At 37.3% G+C, this 24,074-nt stretch overlaps 1 protein-coding gene across 2 annotated transcripts in view; it reads left to right on the top strand.

Moving 5' to 3' along the window:
* The window catches only part of wnk4b (WNK lysine deficient protein kinase 4b), a 56,501-nt gene that overhangs the window by 28,519 nt on the left and 3,908 nt on the right, over positions 1 to 24,074 (top strand). For both annotated transcript variants that reach the window (XM_039687669.2, XM_039687670.2), the window contains exons 5-16: positions 8,996 to 9,084; positions 11,244 to 11,463; positions 11,538 to 11,940; positions 13,551 to 13,738; positions 14,172 to 14,245; positions 14,849 to 14,984; positions 15,150 to 15,266; positions 17,400 to 17,573; positions 18,476 to 18,530; positions 18,822 to 18,950; positions 22,245 to 23,113; positions 23,887 to 23,992. In XM_039687669.2, the coding sequence (XP_039543603.2) occupies positions 8,996 to 9,084; positions 11,244 to 11,463; positions 11,538 to 11,940; positions 13,551 to 13,738; positions 14,172 to 14,245; positions 14,849 to 14,984; positions 15,150 to 15,266; positions 17,400 to 17,573; positions 18,476 to 18,530; positions 18,822 to 18,950; positions 22,245 to 23,113; positions 23,887 to 23,992 (2,560 nt within the window). The remainder of the gene's footprint in view (positions 1 to 8,995; positions 9,085 to 11,243; positions 11,464 to 11,537; positions 11,941 to 13,550; positions 13,739 to 14,171; positions 14,246 to 14,848; positions 14,985 to 15,149; positions 15,267 to 17,399; positions 17,574 to 18,475; positions 18,531 to 18,821; positions 18,951 to 22,244; positions 23,114 to 23,886; positions 23,993 to 24,074) is intronic.

Here is a 24,074-nt window from a genome sequence, read left to right as displayed (position 1 = left end):
CCAAAGGGTGTCGAACAATGTGTCTGAGTATCAGCTGATTGGAGAATGTGTCTTAAAGGGACATTCATATTTGGTCCTGACGGGCCCTTGCTTGCACTTTAATGAAAATCATCCTCTGTGTCGCCGGGGGCTTAAAGCGTGGGGTTTGTGATAAGGCGGTCATGATCTGTGGAGGAGGCGTTTGACCCTGCATATGTTTATAAGAGCATGAATGATGCTGTTGTTTATAGAAGCTGTAAGTTCTGTTTAGAATGGGTTTTATGATCTGCTTGAGCCTTTAACAAGCTTTTAGGAGATGGGAAAATAATGTTCAATTGTTTCTAGAGCAAAGGAAGTTAGAAAGATAAACAGCAGCTTTCCAAAGCTGTTTTTCGAAACCACACGTCCCAGGCATCCCAGAGAGACAAGGCATGTGTAACACAGAAAATCATTCAAGGCAGACATTGAGCATTGTAAACAACCGGCTCCCCTCAGCCATGCTGTTCTATTTGTGTACGTTTGTTTTAGGTGATGTGCAAATACCACAAAACACATGCATTTTGTGGAGGACCGAGGTTGAGCTTCAATATTCAGAGTCTTAAGTGCACAACACGTTCTCCAACAAGCACAGTCCTCAGTCTCATGTGTTTGTTTTTTGGACAGGTGGGCCCTCGAGCGCAACTTTATGAACTGCCATCCCTGCACTTAACATTCTTGTGTTGTTATGCCACAGGGATATCTTGCAGTTTTTGGGTTACCATGGCAACACAGTCTCTTATTTAGTTCTTAACCTGTCAATCTTTCAAACTTCTGAAAGTCTATTGTAAGGTCAAAAAAAGGGTGCTTGAACCACCTGTGGCTGATTCCTGAAATATAAAAGTCTCTGCAAGTCATTTGGTCCACTTTTTTTTAAATGTGGGTAACACTTTAGTTTAGGGTCCAATTCTCACTATTAACTATTTGCTTATTAGCATAGACATTATTTATTATGCTAATATTTTTTGCATACATATTATTGGCTGTTTCTTAGCTCTGATAAAGAATGCCTTATTCTGCATGACCATATTCTACATCCCTTACCCAATACCTAAACTTAACAACTATCTTACTAACTATTATTAATTAGCTGTAATTAGGAGTTTATTGAGGCAATTTGTGGTTAATAATTTTAGCTAATAGTAAGAATTGGAAAAAAGTCTTAGTATTAGATCTTACTAAAAGATCTAAAGTGTGACAAAAAAGTGTGTTTTTTACCTTAATTTATCACCAATGTTCACTATTTTCATTCTGATAGATAGATAGATAGATAGATAGATAGATAGATAGATAGATAGATAGATAGATAGATAGATAGATAGATAGATAGATAGATAGATAGATAGATAGATAGATAGATAGATAGATAGATAGATAGATCTGAACTTTCTGTTCATCTAAACAATTTTTCAGTTGTTTTAATGCTGTTGTTGTCACGGCTCCAGCTAACTAAGTGTAGTACAATTAGTCTCTCTTAGACGTGAATCTGGGTCCTGTATTGCCATGGGGACAGGTCTGTTCTCACGAGGTTGTGGGGGCGTTAAGTCCAAACTTACCAGTTTGCATGTTATTGGGAGGGCAAAAGATTGCGTAAAACCTCAGAAGTGCTATAATTAGACCATGTACAGATCGCTATGAAGACTTGTCTCCTCATCTGCCTACACATCAACATACATAAAATTTTGATGAAACCTCATTATATTAAACACACATAGAATAGGATGTTTCTCTAAAGAACGAGTGCACATTGATTGTGAAAGTAAGCTTTTTCTGTCTGATTGATCTCCAGTGTATCTGCAGCCAAATGAGTGACATGCAGAACGAGAAGAAAACAGACAGAGAGAATTAAGGTTGGATCAGACGTTAATTATGTCTGTTAGTCTTTGTGGAGCCAGTGATGTCACTGCAGCATGTGGTCGTACCACATCAACTCAAATGATTAAGCATGGCGCTAGCAACACCACAGTTAGAGGCTCAATTCCTAGGTAAAATATGTACTGGTAAAATGTGTAGCTTGAATCGTGAGGTAACAAACCCATATTTTTATGAATCCATCCATGGAACAGAAAAGAAGATATTTTGAAGAATGTATAAACAGTTTTGCTATTAAAAATGGAAGTCAAAGTGTTTTTTAGAAGCCCACTGAGACACTAAGGCATTTTTCATAATATCTTCTGGCTTTTGTGTTCCACAAAAGATAAAAGTCATACAGCCACCATCATGGCAGCTTAAACCATTCTGAATCCATAAAATAACACTGATGTAATGTTTACATATAATGAACACTGACTGAACCACACATTATGCATTTACTGAAACATTTTACTTTGCTGTTTTTTGTATATTTAGCTTCCAATTCCCTGCATGCTGCTTGCCTGTTACATGCAAAGCAGAGATGAAACCCTTCCCATCAGGGTCAAGGGTGAGCTTCTACTTCTGTCTGGTAATTTCTCTACTGTGCTACAGAGTCGCGTGTTATGATGCAATCGTTAGCCTATTTTTACAAAAACTGCTTCTACAGGGTCATAACATAAGATACAAGGTAATGGAGCCTTTTATACATTGTCGTGTTTCTTTAGAAATAAACAATGGACAAATGGAGTCTTTAAACTCCTCAGATGGAAAGTTATTTGCTGTCAAAGTGATGCTAAAATGAATGGAAGTCAATGGAATGCTAACAGCAGGTGAGGGCTTGCTAGCCAATGGCGGCCCCCAGGGAGACTTCAGATTGCGTTGAGCGCCATCATATCTATGCCAAACTGGGTGCTCACATGACGTTAAAGGGATACTTCACCTCTGGAAAGATGAATGTGTATTTAAAATGGGTCATTTATGTAGAAGAAATGTGAAATTATTTTTGAATTTGAAGCTTTCTAGACTGAGAATAGACAGAAAATGTATTTTTGGCTTATGTGGATGAAAGACAACAACTCCCAGAATGCACTTGCTTCGCTGCCCTAGGAGGCCACGCCTACCGGTTACAGAGCGCAGCACTTAAACTACAAGTCTAGGCTACTAGTGAGTCTCCGTGATGAGTCTGCCCGGGATTTTGAGATCACCCAAAATATCTGGGATTCATCTTTTGCGTTCTACAGTCGCTATTCTTTGTGTTTAATGTGGCGAGGAGGACGAGGCTGAGGGCGTGAATACTAATGAGCGACACCTGTGAGACGCGCCGGTCTCATATCACTCACGGAGGAGCAGGAATTTTCTTTGCACTGATAAAACCACAACAACCGATCACTTGTTTTGAGTTCATGTAAACACTACATTCAGATTCCCCAATCGGAATTAATTCAGTTAGATTGAAACAAAAGCTACATATAAACAATGAATGGCGACTGCAAAAAGCAAAAGCTGAATCCAGGACATTTTGTACGATCACGGGAAAAAGAGGATGAATGGAAACGCCTACTACTCAGCTTTCTCCACAGAACAAGAGCCTGCTAGCTTAGCTTCCAAAAAAAATTTGTCTGACACTATGTGTACAATCTGTAAGTGAGATCCCACCCTCTATGGCCAGGTTGAAAGCATGCGGAACAGCTCCTTTTTCTGACTGTAGTCTTTAGCCTCTGGCCAAACAATCCTCCGATGACGCAAAATGACGATTTTTGGAGGATAGGATATCGGAGGATATTTTCCAGACAAAAAAATACATACATTTCTGGTCTCTGGGGGATATGGGTGGAAAGCACTGCAATTTGAAAATACTACAGGTTTTCTACTAATACAAAGCTTAATGCTAAATCCTGAAGTATCCCTTTAAGCATTTTCTGGTGCATAATGTGACGTTTGAGTACCTAAAACCCTGTTTCTCCCAGTTGACGCTGCAACACATAAGTGGCATTATAAATCTCCACTTTGGCCGGAGTTTTTAGAAATACCGGTAATTGTTTTCTGTGTAAATGAGAAGCCAAACTGCAAGGAAATATCTGCGTCTTCCCTTCATTTAAATGGGGCATCACTGCAATCAAAAGCTTTTTATGTCTATTTATTGGCTTTGCAAGAGCATAACGAATCTCGCCTGTAAAATTAACAAAGATTTAGCAAAGCTAATCAAGCTAATCACAGTTCTCATGAGAGAACGTTTAGACGTAAACTACTCTGCCCTTTAACACATGGTTTGTGTAGACACTTTTGTGGGTAGTGTTCATGTTTATACACTCTAAAAAATGCTGGGTTGTTTTAACCCAACTTTGGGTCAAATATGGACTAACCCAGCCGTTGGGTTAAATTTTTACATTACATTTTTAACCCAACATTTCGGGTTTGTCCATATTTGACCCAAAATTGGGTTAAAACAACCCAGCATTTTTTAGAGTGTATACTGTAGATACATACAGTGCATGAACACATTATTTGGAGTTTAGCATAGTTTGTTTGTGAAGCTTTCAGTTTGGTTCAAAAGTTAATGTTGGCATGTTACTGTTGTCAGCTAGAAAGGTTGTTATATCTGTCTGCAATCCTTGTGGAAAAGGTCATTTCATATCTACAAATGTGATGTTTTCTTATTACAGTAAGAGCAACTGGGCCCGACAGGGAAGGGAATCGTAGTGCTGAGAGTTTGATCTTTGATAGCTCATGAGACTTGATGGTATTTCCTGTTATGTATCAGGAATGTATCAAAATTATAATTGAACATGGATGTTTGAACAAACACTTAGTATCTTTATGAATGAACATTAACTTAGGTTAATAATTTAATTTTGATCAGATAGCATTGATACCATTAATATACCAACATTAAGATAACATTGATGTTAACTTAACGATAATTATAAGTTATGACAATTTGATCTTGCACGTATTTTGTGAAAACAGTATTGACTTTTGATTCAGATAATTAGTAGAGATCACTAGGGAAGACAACATTAGTGAAGGGTATTCAGGGATTTCACTTCTTATAGAAAGTTTATTGACAATATACTTGTGTATATAGTGAGGAAATCTGGTTTGAAGCCACCATGTAATGACTAATCTAATTTAGCTGGATGTAATGTTGTACTTCTTGTGTAAATATGAGGTAATGAACGTTGCTGAAGGCATTGGCGAGGAGGAGGAAAAAGAGAGAAAGTTTCTAAACAGAAATTTTATTTATTTAAAATATTTCTTGTAGCAGGAATGAGAAAGTTTGCTGGTTTTAGGTGGTTTAAGCCAGTTCAGCTGGTCTTCTAACCTGGATATGCTGGTCCTAATGAACTAGCTAGTCTTCTAGTCTGGTTAGGTTGATCTTAAGTTGGTCTCCTTGTCTAGCTCGCTAATTACCCTGTGAAACCAGTTAACCAGACCATACTGACCAGGCTAAGAAAGCTTTCTTTTTCTCAGAAGGAAAAGAAAGAGTTAGAAGTGATTAATGTAGTGTGAAACAAACATAAATGGGCATTTGGTTCTTTGCCTCATGCTCTCAAGGGGTCTCCTCAAAAGACTGATGTCATCACGAGGAGCCTGACCAGAGAAAACTCCTTCTGTTACACTCAGCTTATTCCTGTCAACACTCTTGTCTGTATGCCTCCCGAACCCCTGTTGAAAGCCAATGAGATCAGTTTTGCCCAGTGCCTCAGACAGAAGCGGTTTTCAGGGGTGAGAACTTCATGCCCGCCCCACCCCCTTTACGCTGAATTGCACCTCTGTTTTGTATTTTCTGATTTCTTTTCCATCTCAACATTTCAATGGGCCTATTATCTAAATGAGCAATACCAAAGCGTCCTGGTTACGTCAAGATGTTCCTCTCTGTATTTTCTGGCCAGCTCAGAACATTGAGGTGCCTGCCGTTGCCACAAAAATGTTCTGTCACACAGCAGCATGAATGTACTTCATAATGACTTTTGCATTGAGCAAATGGCACCAGGCCTGGTTGGAAGAATACTGAAGTTACATCACAGCTTTCCTCCATGAAGATTTCAGTCCAAAACACAGTTTTAAGTGATGATGTGATGGATTTGAAACTTTTTGTGGGAAACGTGAAGAGCTCTTTTCCAAAACGCGATAAACGCCATTTAAAAAAAAATGAGTTTGTCGTGTCATTCTGCTGTGGACAGAACCCTTTCGCTGCTCCATCAACGTTTCATGCCAAATCGCTATATTTCCCTGTTTAAAATGTACGGCAATACAGTTTCTTTCCAAAACGTGATAAGCGCCAGCCCTGTTTTTAACCAAAACGCGATAAATCCTCGAATTCGATGCAATCCAGCACGGCGGCACTCTGAACAGAGGTTTGTTTATGTTCATTCATTCCTCAAAATGAGTCCTAGTTTTCTAGTCGACTAGAAGTAGATCATTTAAGCCATTTGTCTAATCAGTAATCACATATATTGATTTAATTAAATAGGAGAGAAACCATATGAGCGTATTTAATTGCCTTTTCCGCATCTCAACGCATGCATAAAGCTTGCCACAAAGAACCGGCAAAAGTAATGATTATGCATGAAACATTTGAATTGTTTATTAATAAACTAGTGTTTTCTGTCAGTGTCAGCAGCAAAGATAAAGTTGATGATGCTTACTTATCTTGCCATCTTCGCAGTGAACGCGCATAGGCCTATAGAAACGCATACTTCGAATTAGCCTACATACGCAGAGAGTTGCCAATTTATTTTTGTTTTTAATTGTTTTGTTTAAAAGTATTTAAAGCTTTCTGTAGCTTAGTTCTCAGGTCTGTGAGGCAAGCATCGCGGTGTTTGATATATGAGACGCGCTCCGGTTCACCTGCGCGCCTCTGTGTCCTGATTATATTGTCTGATATTTGCTTCTAATGTTTTAATCCAGTCAATTTGTTGATGAAACATTTATTAAAATGAATATACAATTAATATCAAACGAAATGTACAAGCTTTCTACAAAACAAAACTTAATAAGTGGTCAAAATCATGTCTGACCCAATCCAAAATATTTTCCGATATAGGGCAGCTTTTGAATTTTGATCCTATCTTACTCATCTCATGCGGTTCCCTTTTCATAGCCTACTCAACATAGATGAAATAAGTAACGTAATATTATTAAACACAAATGTGAAACATATAGCCTATGTTTATTTTATGTTTTTTTTTTTTTTTTTTTACTTATATTTAAGCGTCAGGCCGCTCCGCTTTGCTCACATGCTATGTAGCCTATACATGTGTGTGTGCATGTGCTGGAGGGGTGCCCATCCCTTTTTTGAATATATCTTTATCATTATTGATCATTTTGTAATAATTAGTTTTTCATGCATATGTTGAAATTGTTACTATTTGTTTGAGGTTTGACACTTTATTAAAAATGACTTTACTAAAAATGATACAAAAAATGGATGGATTTATAGTGTTTTGAAAAAAAAAAATACTTTTAATTTATCATTAACAATATTGTTGTTTGATTTAATAATCATTGTTCAAAATGTTCAGACTGACCCAATAAAACATTTCAACAGGATAATTTGTCTAGGTAAAAAATGTAGTTTTCCTGAAAACTATTGAAATGGATTTATAGCGTTTTGGAAAAGAGCTCTTCATGTATTCACACACTGTTGTGTTCACTTTACATGACATTTACTTTGAATCAGCTGGTTCTAAAATGGGTATAATGCTAAGAAAATGTCCTCAGCATCACAATTTTGTGCTTTTCAACTCATCATTGTGGCTTCAGCTGCTTCACATTTCCAGAACGAGAGCTTGATTTTGCTTTTCAACTTAGCAAAGGAGATGGACTGTAAAAAGACAGTTTCATTGGATTCCAGAATTAGATGTACTATCATCTAAAAAAAAAGTCTTTTTAGGAAAACAATTTTATAGAATAACGGTGCAGTGCATTTCTTTTTATGAACTGTTTTTCTTTAAAATCCAATATAGACTTAATCACAGTGTTCTTTGTATTCATTTTTGTGAGTGTTTAGTATGACCGATTGTGGAAACTTTGTAAAAACAGTCAACCAAACCATACTCCACAAAGCATATCTTGTGTGATCAATGTTTTTCCACAATATGGCGTCTGTTCCCCGTCATAAGCTGCAACAGATAACGCAGATAGCATTGTCTGTTTACTCCAGAAGGACTGAACTCACTTCTGGGATGGTGTGTTCTGTTGACTAAATATGCTGAGAAAACTGCTTAGAGTTTTACACGGCTAATACGTAAAATGTACGCTGCATTAAAAACTGCTTACAATGTTATAGAGCCAATCCTAGTTTCTCCCTCTTTACAATATTCGAGGTACATATTGTAAAACGGAGGCACATTAGTTGTCGTTTGCATTAGCAGACATCCCACCCTGCAAAAACTCACTTCCTGGAAATGGCAAACAGGCTTTCTCTCTCACTCGATTTCCGGGATATTGTATTTAATTTTCAGGCGTCATGGAGCCGCTATCAATATGCGGGAGAGAAGTGAGATGTCTGCATTAGGTTTTAGCTGCTAATTTTCTTTTAGGTCCCTTTTAAAGGACTTCTGGATTGAATTCAAATGAAGCATCAACAGCATCCCATAGGTTTCCATTATAAGTACTATTAATGTTTGTTCATTTTTGCAAACTGAAGGATGAATCAATGTTGTCAATTGAGATTAAATTGTATTGAACCCTGAACATTTATTTAATTAATTTAGTCAGGTATATGTTATATTCATTATTGGTTTTTTTTTGCTCTTCTTCCCCTGAAGTCCACTTTTAATATTAGTCAAGGTCATAATTTAGTTTTTAATAAACTTTTTCCTCGTCTATATACAAATGATTTTGATTATGATTGGCTAACCTCTTTGCATGTGAAATGAGTAAAAAAGATTAGCCTTAAAGAGTAACTCTAGCCATTCTTAAGTCAAACAGATTCTGAAGCTTCAACATTAAACTCTCAAGTTCAACCTGGCAAGCCTTGTCAGTATCATTATTGAGTTGTGTTTGCACACACTCAACATGTTTTTTTTCATGGTACGGACGTGGGGTTTTTGCATTTTTGCCAATTCAGAATGACTTAATTTGAAATATCTCTCTCTCTCTCTCTCTTTCTCTTTCTCAGGGAATGAAGCCAGACAGTTTTTACAAAGTGAAAGTCCCTGAACTAAAAGAGATCATTGAGGGATGCATCCGGATGAACAAAGACGAAAGGTAACTATAGTGTCTACAAGGTCATTCAACAAAGAAGAAAGTCTGTAACCAAATAACTGCAAAGTTGTGTATGTGCGCCAGCAGCCTTTGTAATGTTTTAACACCTGCCAGACGAGTTTTTACTGTGTGCACATTAAAACAACAATACTTGTCCTTTTGACGTTTAAACAATACCGCGCAGGCTCCTCAGAGATCCCTGCATGCCACTATTTTTGTTACCCAGCTGCACTGTTTGATATTTCTGTTCCACCCTACATTGGTCAGGTGACACATATTTGCAGAATCAACAGTGTCAAAGACACAGACAGACTTTTTTTCAGATTTTACAGTGCTACTAGGGCAAAAACATTCTCCTCTGGGTTTTTTTTGTAATGACCCCTGTGGTATCAGAGGGCTTTGTGTCACTTAAATGAGAGGAATTACACTTTCCTGCCCATCTTTTTAACTCCTAGCTAATTTCAGTCAAATTATTAATATATATTTGCTCACATGCTTCTAAAGCAACTTTATAACCAATATGGAGCCTCATAAGTTGTGTTGGGGAAAGTTACTATTAAAAGTTATAAGTTACATTATTGAGTAACTTCTTAAAAAACTAAAGTAGTAACTTTTTATGGAAAGTAATCCCTTACATTACTTTGGGTTACTTTTTCTAACCTGGGTTGGGCTTGCTTGCTTTGTTTTTTAATAACAAACAATGTTCTATTTTTGGCCCTTAAAGTAAATATGAGTAAATGAATGTGAATCAGCAAATGAATGAGTAAATGAATAAGCTTCAGGCTGAAGGGAATGCAAATTCACGCCTGTACAGTAGAGGGCGCAGCTCTAAAAAAAACTTCTGGATCGCAGGAAAATAGGACACAGGAGAAGAAAGTTCAACACTCTTACTTCAGCAATAGAGTGCCGAAGTGATGACATCACTTTGTAGGACAACCCAGAAGCTAGCAGTGCATGGGTTCCCTCGGTCGAAAAGCAATGCATTTTCCCCATAGACTTTGGGAAAATCGCAAAAAATAAGATCTGTGTTTAACAAAGGGTTATGACCCTTACACATTTTGTCTAGCAAGATAATCTTTACAGGGTAATCCAAAATGTATACATTTTGAAGCCTATATAAAGATTTTAAAAAACACAATCAGACACAATAAAGTTTAAAAAACCACAAGCAGGTTATAAATGTGTGTTCTATGTCATAGATCAAAACGTGAAAATATTTAGAGGCTTTGTTCACCACAGACCTTATTTCAGGCGATTTAGCAAAGACCCATTCGAAAATCCCATAGGCTTTAGAGCGAGGGAACCGTAATGCTAAAATGCTAACTCACTTCCGCGTTTTAGCCTACAGAGTGATGTCGTAACTTCGGCACTCTATACAAAAGAAATAAATGAAAAGTATTTTCTGCTTATTATTATGATTTACTGAGTTTGCATTTCACTGTTTTTATTCATTTGAAGGAATACTAAATGTATTTGTTGCAAGTGAGATGAGTAAATGCATGCTCACATTTAACTACAACAACCCTCATGTTACACCTCTGAACTGACTGCCGATTTCTCTCAAAATGGGACAGAAGAGGTCAGTCAATAAATGGAAAAAAAAGTAACTTGTGCTACTTATTTGAAAACTCTTTATTAACTCTTTTGTTGTAAATTTAAAAGTATTGTGTTACTTTACTAGTTACTTACATCAAAAGTAATCTGATTACATAACTCATGTTACTTATAGTCAGCTATGCAACTGCATTGCTAAGCTAACAGTGTGGCACTCTAATATGCATACAAATTCACACAGCAGTGCACAAATTACTGGAGGTTCCTCGGTGGTAGGATTTATGACCTTTTCTTTTAAGGGTGGTAAGAGATTATATAAGAGATTTATACTCAGATAAAAAAATAATAGTTATAGATATAGCTCACACTGTATTCTATGTAAAGGTGATGTACACTTAAGTGTGAGTCATTACACGAGGATTAATTAGATTGGAGACACAATACACTGGGTAGACTGGTAACCATAGTAACCAAGACCTTCTGGTCCTAGTTGGGGGAACCACAGATCCCAGAATGAGCTTTAAATATTCTTTGTTAACCATAACAAATAATTGTGTCTGATTGGTATCAGTCGTTACAATGACGTTTTCTTTTATTTTCTTGTTTAGGTACACTATCCAGGACCTCTTAGAGCACACCTTCTTCCAGGAGAATAATGGTGTCCATGTCGAGCTGGCTGAGGAAGACGACATGGTGAAGTCTGGCCTTAAACTCTGGCTTCGGATGGATGACACCAAGAAGCTCCATGGCAAATACAAGGACAACAATGCCATCGAGTTCCTTTTCGAACTCTACAAGGATGTCCCGGAGGAGGTGGCTCAGGAGATGGTGAGATCTGAGATCTAAAATTAATTTACGTGCCATTACGGAACAGTACATAAAAGCTAATCCATGTTCTTCAGGTTGTTCTTGGCTTTGTCTGTGAGGCCGACTACAAGCTTGTGGCCAAAGCTATCCGTGACCGCGTCACCGCCATCAAACGGCAACGAGAGAAGCGCCGCCGTCAGGCTGAAGAGGTGCAGAGGCGTCGCCAAGAGGAGGTGATTGAAGAGGAACCGGATCCTAGTCTTGAAGCCGAACCTTCGGTTTCTAACCCTCCAGCTCCTAAAACTCCTGTAGAGACACCTGTATCCATCCCTACACAAGCTCCGCCCACTGTCACAGTGTCTGGTCCCATTTCCCTGTCTGCAAACGAATCTCTGGACTCTGGCTTCAACGCCAGCTTTGCCACTGAACCCGAAGAGCCGGACGCGGACCAGCGGCCACATTTCAACATACGCCATGCCAGCTACTCATCAGCAACATGTGAGTTTTACATTTTTAAAAATAATCCATTACACTTGGATGCTCCAGGCATTCACATTTCTTGTAACCGTATAAAAAAAAATCTTTCAGTTTGTGCTGTAAGTTTTCCAAAATCCTATCTGCTGATGATCTCCATTTCTTCCTGATTGTATTTGTCTAAAGGTCTAATTGTCATAGACATGACTCACTATAAGAGCACATATGACTGAAAGCCAAAAACTCTCACTGTGACATGTGCGCACCGAAGCAGTGTAGTAGAGTATTGTTGAGGCTGCCATTATTTTGCCAAGACTTGTTCCAGTCCAAAAACATAGTCCCCTAACCATAATTTACCTCGAAAATCAGAGGGAAATGATACGTGAATAAGTATGTAATGAGAATGTAGAAGCTCCTAACCATGGTTGTAAGTCTAAATTTGAAAATATCTGTAAACTTAGACCTCAAATCTAATTGGTTGATTGTAATGTTGTTCCATCAGAAGTGAAGATGTTGATCCACACGTTTCCCATGACCAGCAAAACCTTTAAACATGTTTCTCATGACCACCAGATGTCCTTTAAAAACAACTTGATTTACTTGTTAGTGGATAAACAGTTGCTACATTGTATGGTGGCATATATTTATTACTGGACCATTTGCATGTTCAGAATGTTTACTTACATGTCAATTTAAAAGGGTAAATTCGATTTTGAAAAGTCCAAGGTTTTAATTTGGGCCGGAATGATTTGAAACAACTTTTTACCACTAAAAAATTGACTGACTGTTTGTCAGTCAATTCCAATTCATTCCATTTTGGTTGTAATTAGTGAGCATGTTATTATGTATCATTTTATTATAGATTTATATATCAGCAAACACTACTGTCCAGAGGTTTTAGGGTCAGTAAGATTTTTTTTAAAGGAATTTCAAAAAGGATACATTAAATTGATCAAAAGTGACAGTGAAAACATATTGTTACAAAAGATTTTTATTTCAAATATATGTTCTTCTGATCTTTCTATTCATCAAAAAATGCATTACAGTTTCCACAAAAATATTAAACAGTACATAAGTTTTCAACTCTGATAAAGCGAATTAGAATGATTTCTGAAGGATCATGTGACACCGAAGACTGGAGTAATGATGCTGAAAATACAGCTTTGCCATTACAGGAATAAATTACATTTTAAAATATATTGCTATATAATATTTCGTGTTGTATGAAAGGACAAGGATGGATCAGGACCATACAACACGTATACGGTTGGGTTAGGGCTGCCAACGCACTTCGTGGCATCAAAGTGCATGGCTTTCGTGGCAGCACAGCCCAACTTAAAAAAAAATATATATATATATTTCACAATTCACATCATTACAATATGTTTACTATATTTTACAATTTAACCAAACCCAAATTTTTTAACAGTAGTGTACATTGAATAATTCAGCAGATATATTGAACTTTAAAAAAAAATGAAAAAATAATTTTAAAATAAGCAACCTCCATGAAAGTCACTGTATAATCCGGTGCCTTGTCGTGTCACACTTATTATACACTTAGCAGTAGGAGTAAGTTGCACACTAACAAACTATTTTTCTTTTGCTTGGTTGAATGACGATGACCATGGCAGCCGACTGTGAGACGGACGGCTACCTCAGCCCCTCTGGGCTTCAGGACCCTACAGAGTCCCTAACTCCTGTAGCAAACCAACCCCTCACAGTTCCACAACCAATCAGTGGAGCACCTCGTGTGGAAACCCCACCCACTGAAGCCACTCCCACTCCAGCTGCTGCAATCCCAGCTCTCCGTTTCCCCTCGGTAGGTTACCAGTGAGGATGAGATGCTTAAAATGATGCAGAGTTATGATTGTTTGAGATATTATCCAACCTACCCATCCAATTACAAATTTGGATTAAATTTGCTAAAATTTTTGGTCATTTTTGGTCTGTGCAAAGACTGGAGTAACGGTTGCTGAAAATTCATCTTTGCCATCACAGGAATAAATAACATGTTAAACGATATTAAAATCAAAAACTATTGTAATATTTTTTTCACAGTGTTGCCGTTTTACTCAATATTTAGATCAAATTATAGTAAATGTAAGATTTTAGAGCATTTCTGACTGACACTACAGAGATTATAACGAATAAGACGTTTTTAAATGACGTAAATTTGTTTAAACCATCAAATAAAATGCTCATTTGAATGAGGTTTATAATAATATAATCATTTTTCATTGGACCACCCACAGAGCATTGCTGTGTCACAGAATACAGAGAGGACCCAGTCAGGAAGTGCCAGTGGTTTTTCCTCTCCTGTCGACAGGTAAGCTGAGTTCTGATTAACAGTTCCCTATGCACTAATCAGGGGATATATGTCAATGTTTGACAAAATTAGTTCACTTCAAAGCCTTCATCCTGCTCTTAACCTGTGAACACGGAATCAGTCAGATAAAAAGACCTTTACCTCCCTCAGTATGTGTGGGAATGTGGATGTTGTTTTTGTTTTGACGTCAAGAAAATGTGGATCTGATCCCAGCTGTGAGAGCTGTAATCTTACTCACCAACTGACCAACATGCCACGTATACCCACGGTGGCTGTAATGCTCCAGTGGAGAGCATTTTCTTTCTCATATACAGGCACACACACATATACTAGTGATAAGAGCATTAATGGGAATGATTCAGCTCAGGGGAGCATAATACTCTAAAAAGCATTTCTGTTGGAAGCTTGATGAAGGAAAAGCAAAGGTAGCATATGGGTACACAAGGACACAGCTGAATTATACAGAATTAGTTCAACCTGATTTTTAGAAGATCAATCTTAAATGACTTGGCCTTTTTTGTGCTTATGGTAAATTGAATAAAGGAACATTCTGTTAAGTCGAGTTCTGGGAAATTGTGTTTTATATCCTTCCTCTCGGAACAGCTATGCCTCTGATGTCACCTCTGGTTTGAGTGACGGAAACGAGGGTCTTTCGGAGAGGAGCGGGAAAGGTCAGAACAAACGAACCGGAACCAAGCTACTCAGGAAGAGAGCTCGCTCAAGGCTACGCATCACCGGGGTGACTCATCAGTCAATTATCTAGCTTTAATGAACTGTCCTGACATGGTTTCCAACATTACTAATGCTGTAAATGTGTCTAATTCAAAAAAATTGCTAACTGCTTTCAAAGTTAATAGCTTTTTTGTAATATACCTCATTCTCTGCCCTGTCTTTCTACATGCAGCTGTCAGATAAAGTGGATCGGGTTGTCGAGTGTCAACTACAGACTCATAACAGCAAGATGGTGACATTTAAATTCGATCTGGATGGAGACAACCCAGAAGACATCGCTACAGTGATGGTGAGCTAGCATCACAGCGAAAATCAAATAAAAAATATATATAATAATAAAAATACAATAAATTAAATATAAAATAATTATACAGTTTTTTTTATTCGCTTTGGTACTATTTTCACAAGTAAGGTGTACATTTTCAAAACTCTTAGTGCTAATATCACAACAGATCATCAAAAGTGCACTTTTTTCAAACATTTCATCATGTTTTCAACTGTGTTAGTACAATTCACACAATCACAAAGTATCCTTTTCACAACACAAAATAAGTGTTTCATCTACATTATTGTTTCATTCACAGTAACTGCCTTTCATAAAGCTCTTACTATCAAACTTTTGATTTGCATCTCTTTTTGTTCAGTTTAATACTTTTGTCTATTATTTAATCCAACAGATCTTAATGGTTAATCAATTAATCATTTGGTAAACCTATAGATTTTCATTTCAGCAATATACAGTATGGATTTTGAGAACTACAGAAATAAAATGTGTTTGTATGAATATTTAAATTACATGTAACCAGTAACCACACATGATGAATACTCGTTATAGCTATTTTTATTTTTTATTTTTTCACAATTTTTTTCACAGTCTGACCACAATTGGCCACTATGTACTGTAATGTGTGCACTAAATGTTATGTTTTGTTCTTCTTTAGTTACATTTCATTATAGAAAGTATACCTATATTACAATTATATCTGAAAAATAAAAAGAATAATTTGCCTAAATGATTGTAAAGGATGTCTTCATTGATCCTTCATTTGATTAGCCCTACATATATGATGGATATTTGGAAATTATAGATTATGTAAATGTTGGGTACTGTAAGTGTATTGCCTAATGTTACAGTACAACTGTGTAATCTGTCTTTTATAGTACTGTAGCATATTCATTTCAGCACTTCTAAGGCCGATTTGAAACATGTATCTTGCATTGTTTGCTGTTGGATGAACTGATTGTTAAAAGTACTAAACTGAAAGAAGATCATATTGTTGTGTTTCAGTGATTAAACCAAATGTTCTCATTACATATTACAATAATCTTGTGTTTGAAATAATTATTATGTGGACTGAAAACATGTGCAACTGACTGAAAGCATTACATCAGGTTTTGAAAGAATGACTAGCTGCGTTACAAATGTGATCAGTTTGGATTTTTGTACTAAGAGTTTTGAAAATGTACACCTTACTTGTGAAAATAGTACCAAAGCGAATAAAAAAAACTGTAATATATAATAATTTCATAATTTACAATAATACAAATCTCATTTTAATCATTCTGACATAGTCTGTATTGAAGGAAAATATAAAATGTTTTACAATTGCCCCTGCGCTCTCCGCTACTACTTCACTAAATGTCTGTAAATTAAAAGTTATGGACGTCAAAGAGGACACAAGGACACAGATAAGGCGGCCCTTCTCGTGAGAACTGATTTATACCATGAGAAGTGTTGCTGTTTCAGCTTCTGTGTTTGCACAAACTCTCCAACCTCAAACGCACAGTAGAAAATCTATGCACAATTTTTCTCACCTGTTCATTTTTCTCACCTGTTCATTCATCTCACCATACATTTAGTTGCATCTACAATTATTGTCAGCAATATTTGACATATTTTTAGCGAACAGGAGAAAGAACTGGTTTGAAATGTTTATAACCAGATTGTCAATCAGCTCTGAAAATCACTGGAAAATGTATTTCTGTTTTTCGTGTTGCTACTACAGTATTTTTTTCCATGGAAACGTGTGTTGTGTTTGACTGCTGTGACCCATCTCTGTGTTTTATCAGGTTAAAAACAGTTCAAATTTTCAGTCAGCAAAAAATATTTATGTAGCTAAAATGGAATCTGTGTGAATGTGTTTTCTGAACATCACTTTTGTTAGCTTCTTTCTTTGGCTTCTTTGTGTTAGCTATGATGACTAAAAGTTGAAAGTTATGATCAGGAGTCTAAATATAGACGGTAGTGTTTCTCTTTGCTGCATTATGAGTACATGTCTTTGTTCACTGCTCTGTATTTAATTCCAGTACCTTTGAAGGAGACCTTTGAACTCATTAATAAAGTCAGCTCAACAGAGCATGCAAGAAGACTCCAAATTACATCAACCCAATTAACTTATTCGTGTCTTTGCACTCCTTTTAGGTACATAATGAGTTTATCCTACCTGGGGAGAGAGAGGGATTCATCCACCGCATGAAAGATATCATCCGTCGAGCAGAAGCCCTGATGAGGAGAGAGCCTTTAGAACCACTCGATCCCAGAGAAACCGATCGCTTGCCTTACCTGAGCGGAGTCGGCACACTGTCTGCTTCACAGGTGTGTTTTTATAATTTTATTAACATTTATACAAATTATTGTTTTTATTCTAAAAATATTTGTTATATTTTTTGGTATACACACACACATATATATATATATATATATATAGATGGATGGATGGATGGATGGATGGATGGATGGATGGATGGATGGATGGATGGATGGATGGATGGATGGATGGATGGATGGATGGATGGATGGATGGATAGATAGATAGATACTGTAGATGGATAGATAGATACTGTAGATAGATAGATGATAGATAGATAGATAGATAGATAGATAGATAGATAGATAGATAGATAGATGTTAACATTGTGTTAACATTGATAGCCATAATATACCATATGTGAGTGGTAAATTAAAAAAAATAAAAAAAAAATGTATATTATAATAAAGGAACAATAGCAAAATGTGGATCCACTGTTTTTATCATTCTATAATTATTTATATTATGTTTTTTATATTTATTTTATGTATATGAATTTATAGTTTTTTTATAATTAGTTTTATTATACATTTTACATTTGTAACACTGTAGGACCATTTAAATTGAACTTAAGGAGAAATAAGTTACAGTAAACAGTTAAATCTTTGGTTTTCATAAGATTTTTTTGTTTTGTTTTTTGTGTGTGTGGTTTAGATGTTGTGGTTCAGATATCCAATCTTCTGGTGTCACAACAATAGACAAAGATGCAGTGTGTTCCTTCCTCACACTGATTGGAAAAAGAGAACTTAGTCATCAATATGCAACAGTCATTAGTGAGAAAGGCCTCTGGAACATTGTGATTGGAGACTTTAATCATGCTTGAGTGACATTCTTATCTTTTCACACACGTGTTCCTAACTTTGTCACTTGGTGACGTTAATGCTAACATGTGCTCTGTTTTTCCCCACAGCCCAATCTCTCCACACAGGGCCTCGCTCGCACACACTCCTCCTCCTCGTTGCCAGGTAACAAACACACATGCAGGCCACATACACACACATGCACTCAAACACTGATCATATAAAGCATGTGTAAAGTGTGCTCTATATTAGTATACAGTCTTGAATTTTATTACCGGTATTAATGTATTTGATTCTCAGAAAAATGGCTTAATGAAGGGACTAAATTATGTATTTTTTAAATCTTAAAATGCAAAAAAAAGCATTCTCTAAGGGTTAGGGTATAGAACATTTCATTTGCTCAATATAAAACAATACCCGCGATGATATAAACCTGTTTGTGTGTATGTCCTTCAGATTATGCTGGTGCCAGTATAGGTTCAGTGACCCGTGATTCCTCACCTACACTGAGCGCTGACTTTTACGTCGATCCTAATGCTGTTCCACCCGTCCGGCCCCTGCGTTCACAATCCTTCCACACCACAGGTACATTCATCTGTCTGCACAATATACCACTTATCTTCTTTATGCATCATTCACTTCTTTCCTTGATACTACATTGAGAATTTGTATTAATAACATCCAGAGTCCACATCCACATTAATAATTACTACAAACTTGATCATGCTGAATTGTAATTTACATGAGGATGAAGAAGATCAAATTTATATCCAAATAGTAATTGTAATACATAGAACTGAATGCAAGCCCAAAAGTGTAGCTTTAAACTGGTTAAATAGAGGCAGTCAAATTTACTGAATAGAAAGTGTTTTGTACCTGTTTTTGAATGCAACTTGAATGAAGTCCAATAGATGTTTTTTTTTTCTTATTCAAACAAATGGGTCTTTAGTTTGCTCCATTATTTTATGTTATTCCATAAAATCCGGTCTGTCAATCGGAGTTTCAGTGATGTAAAGTATTTGAGTAAATGTAATTAGTTACTGATCTTGGCTGCTTTGTAGTTTTACTGAGTATCTAATATGTTAGCAACTTTTAGGGTGTTTTCACACTTGGCATGGTTGGTTCGATTAACCCTCTGGGGCCTAAGGTGTTTTTGGGGTCCTTGAGACGTTTTGACATGCTGTGACATTTGTGCTTTTTTCAGTTGCTCATAAACATATTAATGGCAAAGGTGAAATTACACTATTTAGCACATACAAGGCTACCATAATATGAGAGCAACATGTATGTACATATTTGTATTTTTGAGAGAATATTGTTTATGCATGGATATTGAAAAAACTAAAAATGAAAGTTTCTGAGATAAGGCCATAAAACATACGAAATATGCGTCCTCGTTACTTTTGAATAATGGATGTTCTTGCCTAGAGTTTTTTCTTCACAATGAAAATCATCCTCCTAATCATTCACATAAAACTGTGAATTGGGTTTTATTGTGAAAAAAAAAAAATTGTTTACCAAGGTAATATGCGAATGGACGTGAAAATTTGAATAAGTGTGAATGCAGCCATCCGATCGCTGGTGAGCACCAAACCACTGAAATGATGGGTCTCAGTCCACTTCCAAACGAACTCTGGTGTGGTTCGAATGAAATATGAATGCAACACGGACCAAAGACATGTAAATAAACCAAAAACAGGGCATGATGTCACGGGATGCGACCCTAAAAAGGACAAAATGCTCATTTAATCCTAAGACTTTTACTTAGTGGAATTGGTGACTTGTAATTTGAAATGGAGTAATTTTATCTGTAACTTCACTCGAGTATGCTGTTTTTTTTTTTTTTGCTGAGTATTAGATTAATGTAAAGTGCTTATGTTTTTACCATGAAGATGTTTACAATTTTTCAGATCACCAACAGCTTTCAAAATCAGACCCAATCATCTTTGGTCTCTCCAGTGTGCTGTGTTCAGACACACAGACCATCAGTACAGTCCGAACCCCTTGAGGATGTTCAGTACATCATAACGAACATTCACTCTGTCTTGCTCTTTCATTTGGTTTCTTTCACTGATTCGTTTTTTTCCTCTGCACACCATTAGCTGTGAGGCTACTGGAACAAACTGGATATCTTATGTATCCCACGTTTTCTAAACACCCATCCCCATGGAGACCAAGCTTTGATGCCAGTGTCATTGTTGACATTGTTGACATGTCTCAGCTTCAAAATGAACAAGTAGATTGTATTACCTGAGAGAACAAACAACATGTATTACACAGCCTGTGCATAGTATAAAAGCTCTATTTCGAGATGATTAGTTGTCTCATTGTACCCACTATCCGCACAGGAAGTAGCAGACTGGCACAGGGAGTTTGATAAATGCTCCAAAGTGGTTTGCTCCTCAGGAGACTGGTCACATCCCAGTTTGTGGCTTTATTTTTATGCCACAATGACGTTTGTGGACTCTTTTCAAAAGTCAAGCATGGCATCGACAGGTCAAATAACGTCAGAGAGTCCTTTTTTAACATATGATTTCTCCGTTGAACATTTGAAAGTGATTAGGTACGTTCACATGGACATTGACAAAGTGACGATTGACGAGTTGAAGGAGTTTGAGGAGACATGCAAGTATATTTAAACATGATAGTCGTGCTCGGATCAGCACCAAAACAACCTGTCTGATGTTGCCTGAACGAGGTGGTACTGGCTGATTGGCTGAAATTGAACTCTGGAGCCGGTCAGTTGTGGTGAGAAAGCAATGCGTCCCATAGGACCAAGTGAATCAAGTGGTATCATAATTTATAATAAAAGTTTGTAAAGATAGCTTCAGAGCCACAATAAGCCCATTGAGCAAACTGGCCAATCCATCTTGATAGATGACGCTATGAGTGGAATCCCAGAATCTAAGCAGGTGCACTTTGATTAATGAGAGGACCATTTTACTCACATGTGACTTGCAAAAACACATTTTGGTACACTTTGAGATGTTGCCTTGTGAAAGAATTCTGAACCATGAAGAAACTGCATTTTAAGTCTCTGTTTTGGAACAAAGTCTGCAGGTCTGTAAATACCCATAGGGCTGGTTCTAACAACATGGTTTTTCCATTCCACTGCACCACCTTTCCATTGTTTTTAATGTACTGTAAATGTGCTAGACGGATGTGTTTGACCGTTGTGCTTGTGTCTCGTGCCTTTTTCAGCACCTCTTGCATGATATGGCATTCTAAAAACGTGGCACTCAAGTTAAAAAAAATTCAAATTTTAAAAAACACATCCCAAGACTTTTTTGCCCCACTCCACTGCCAGCGTCTTCTTCCAAGTAAAAAAACATTCTGTGTGAATGGTCCCTTACAGTACATTTACAGTACATTTACTCCAGGGACAATGCTTGAAGAGCAACCTGGAGTTAAAGGGATTCTCCACTCAAAAATGAAAATTGTGTCATCATTTATTCACCCTCAAGTTGTTGGAAACCTGTACAAGTTTCTTTCTTCTACTGAACACAAAGGAAGATATTTTGAAGAACGATTGGAACCAAACAGTTGTTTGGCACCATTGACTTCCATAGTAGAAAAAAATACTAAGGAAGTCAATGGTGCCAAAGTTCCAATCGCTCTTCAAAATATCTTCCTTTGAGTTGAGCAGAAGAAGGAAACTCATACAGGTTTACAACAACTTGAGGGTGAGTAAATGATGACACAATTTTCATTTTTGAGTGGAGTATCCCTTTAAAGGCATAAAGGGTAAAAGGTCATGGCTTGTTGAGAAGACCCTCCTAGCAATGAACACTACAACGACTTGGCAACCAAGAGAGATTTGATTGCTGCTACGTATAGAGCTTAACCCAGTTTTTCTCTCTCTATTTTTGTTTCCTTCAGGTTCTTCACAGACCTATCAGTCTTCTGTGCCCAACTACCCGCAGTACTCCCACCCTGATATTCTGTCATATCTGCCAAATCAGATGTCTGCCATGCCCCCTCAGTTCACCAAACCACCTTACGTTCAGAACACCCACTTTGCCTACCCCTACCAAATGGATCACGCCTCCCTCAACCCAAGTCCACTCACCCGTGTCCCCAGCAACCCAAACTTCTCCTCATCCTCTTCATCCTCTTCTGTTGTTTCACCAGTACAGCAGTACGAGATGGCTCCTCAAGCAGAAACCAACAATCTGCCGCTTCCAGTTGCCCCTCCACCTGGTTCACAACCTCCAGGCATGTGGCCATCGCCTTCCCAGCAGCCCTTTATTTCCCTGGCCAATGTTCTTTCTCTAGCTATGAACTTTGCACAATCCATTATACCCGCTGGATCAATCCCTCAAGGTTTCCACCCACAAATGACCCCTCAACCAGGGTATGGCCCCATGTATCCAGCTCAGTATGCAAGCATGAGCAATGCCGATGCTCCATACCACCAGGGGGCAATGAGCGGACAGTATATGGATATGTACCAATACCCTGATGCTCATACGCAGATTCCGGAACCAGTTCCTGAACCTCAAGAAGGGAGCCAAACCCCAATAGTCCCACTTGGGGAGCCAAGAACATGCACGACTCCTGAGATCAAACAGACAATTCCCCCAAACTCAAGCTCTTCTGCATTGTCCAGAAGTAGCCCACTTGTGGAGAGCCAGTCTAATCTCATAGGGCAGCTCAGAGAGCAGACAGACAGTTCAGCGTCAAGCACCCGCACCCCATCAAGCACAAGCTCACCAGCGTCCTCCACATCTACCAGCCCGCAAAACACTGTGAGTGTTCGAAATTACACACAAACCACTTTTTTATAAAGGGATAGTTCAGAAAAAAGCATTATCATTATCAGGCATTATTGAAACATGCCTAACCTGTATGATTTCTTCTTCTTCTTCTATTGAACACAAAAGGAGGAGTATTGCAGAATCTGCTCATGAATATTCAAACTTAGATCATCACGTTGAGTTTACAGACTCATTACAAGATGTTATTGATGTTTTTAATGAGCAAAGTTAGAATCAATATACAGTATAACAACTTAAATTTCAATCTTTTTCTTACACAAAACTATCATATGTCTTCAGCACAATTGGAATATAGCCATATGGAATTTTTTTTGAACATTCTGTAATTGAGAAATACATTTTCCATTTGTGTTCCACTCAAGAAAGTAAGTCTTTCAAGGTTGAAACAACATGAGGGTGAGAGAAACAATGCAAAAAGTTTATTTCCTTTTTGTGGGTGAACTATAACTTAAAAGTCATCTGAAACCAAACCTGTTCTTCTACTGATGTGTAGCATTTAAACAAAGACACAAGACAAAATAAGTTCTTTTTAGTGTTTCTGTCAATATAAATATGATGGTGTACTCTTAAGTGAAACACTGCTGGCTGTCATCTTTGTTAGCATACTCAGACAAACCTGTTCTGAGCATGTAAATTATTTGACTTGGGTGTTGTCTGTTATTATACGGTATGTCTTAAAGGCACCTGTAGAAGGACTTCTGGGGTTGACACTTTTATTAATGTTTTTCAACTTGTTTTTAAAGGTCTCCTCACCTGTCCCAAGGTCCTCTCCCACTTTATCTATGTCTCTGGCAGTGTCTGAAACAAATACCATTGCTGCCAAATCCAGACTCTCGCCTATATCTGAAGGTGAGTTGCACTCTTTCCATTTGTGAAACACACACACACCCATAAATAAGTACACACCCTATGTTCCATGTACACAAAGATA

The sequence above is a fragment of the Pimephales promelas genome, chromosome 3, assembly GCF_988280905.1.
Source record: "Pimephales promelas chromosome 3, fPimPro1.hap1.1, whole genome shotgun sequence".
In the NCBI taxonomy this organism is placed as follows: domain Eukaryota; kingdom Metazoa; phylum Chordata; class Actinopteri; order Cypriniformes; family Leuciscidae; genus Pimephales; species Pimephales promelas.
The sequence above is the reverse complement of the archived record's forward strand: the minus strand, read 5'-3'. Positions and strand labels throughout refer to the sequence as shown.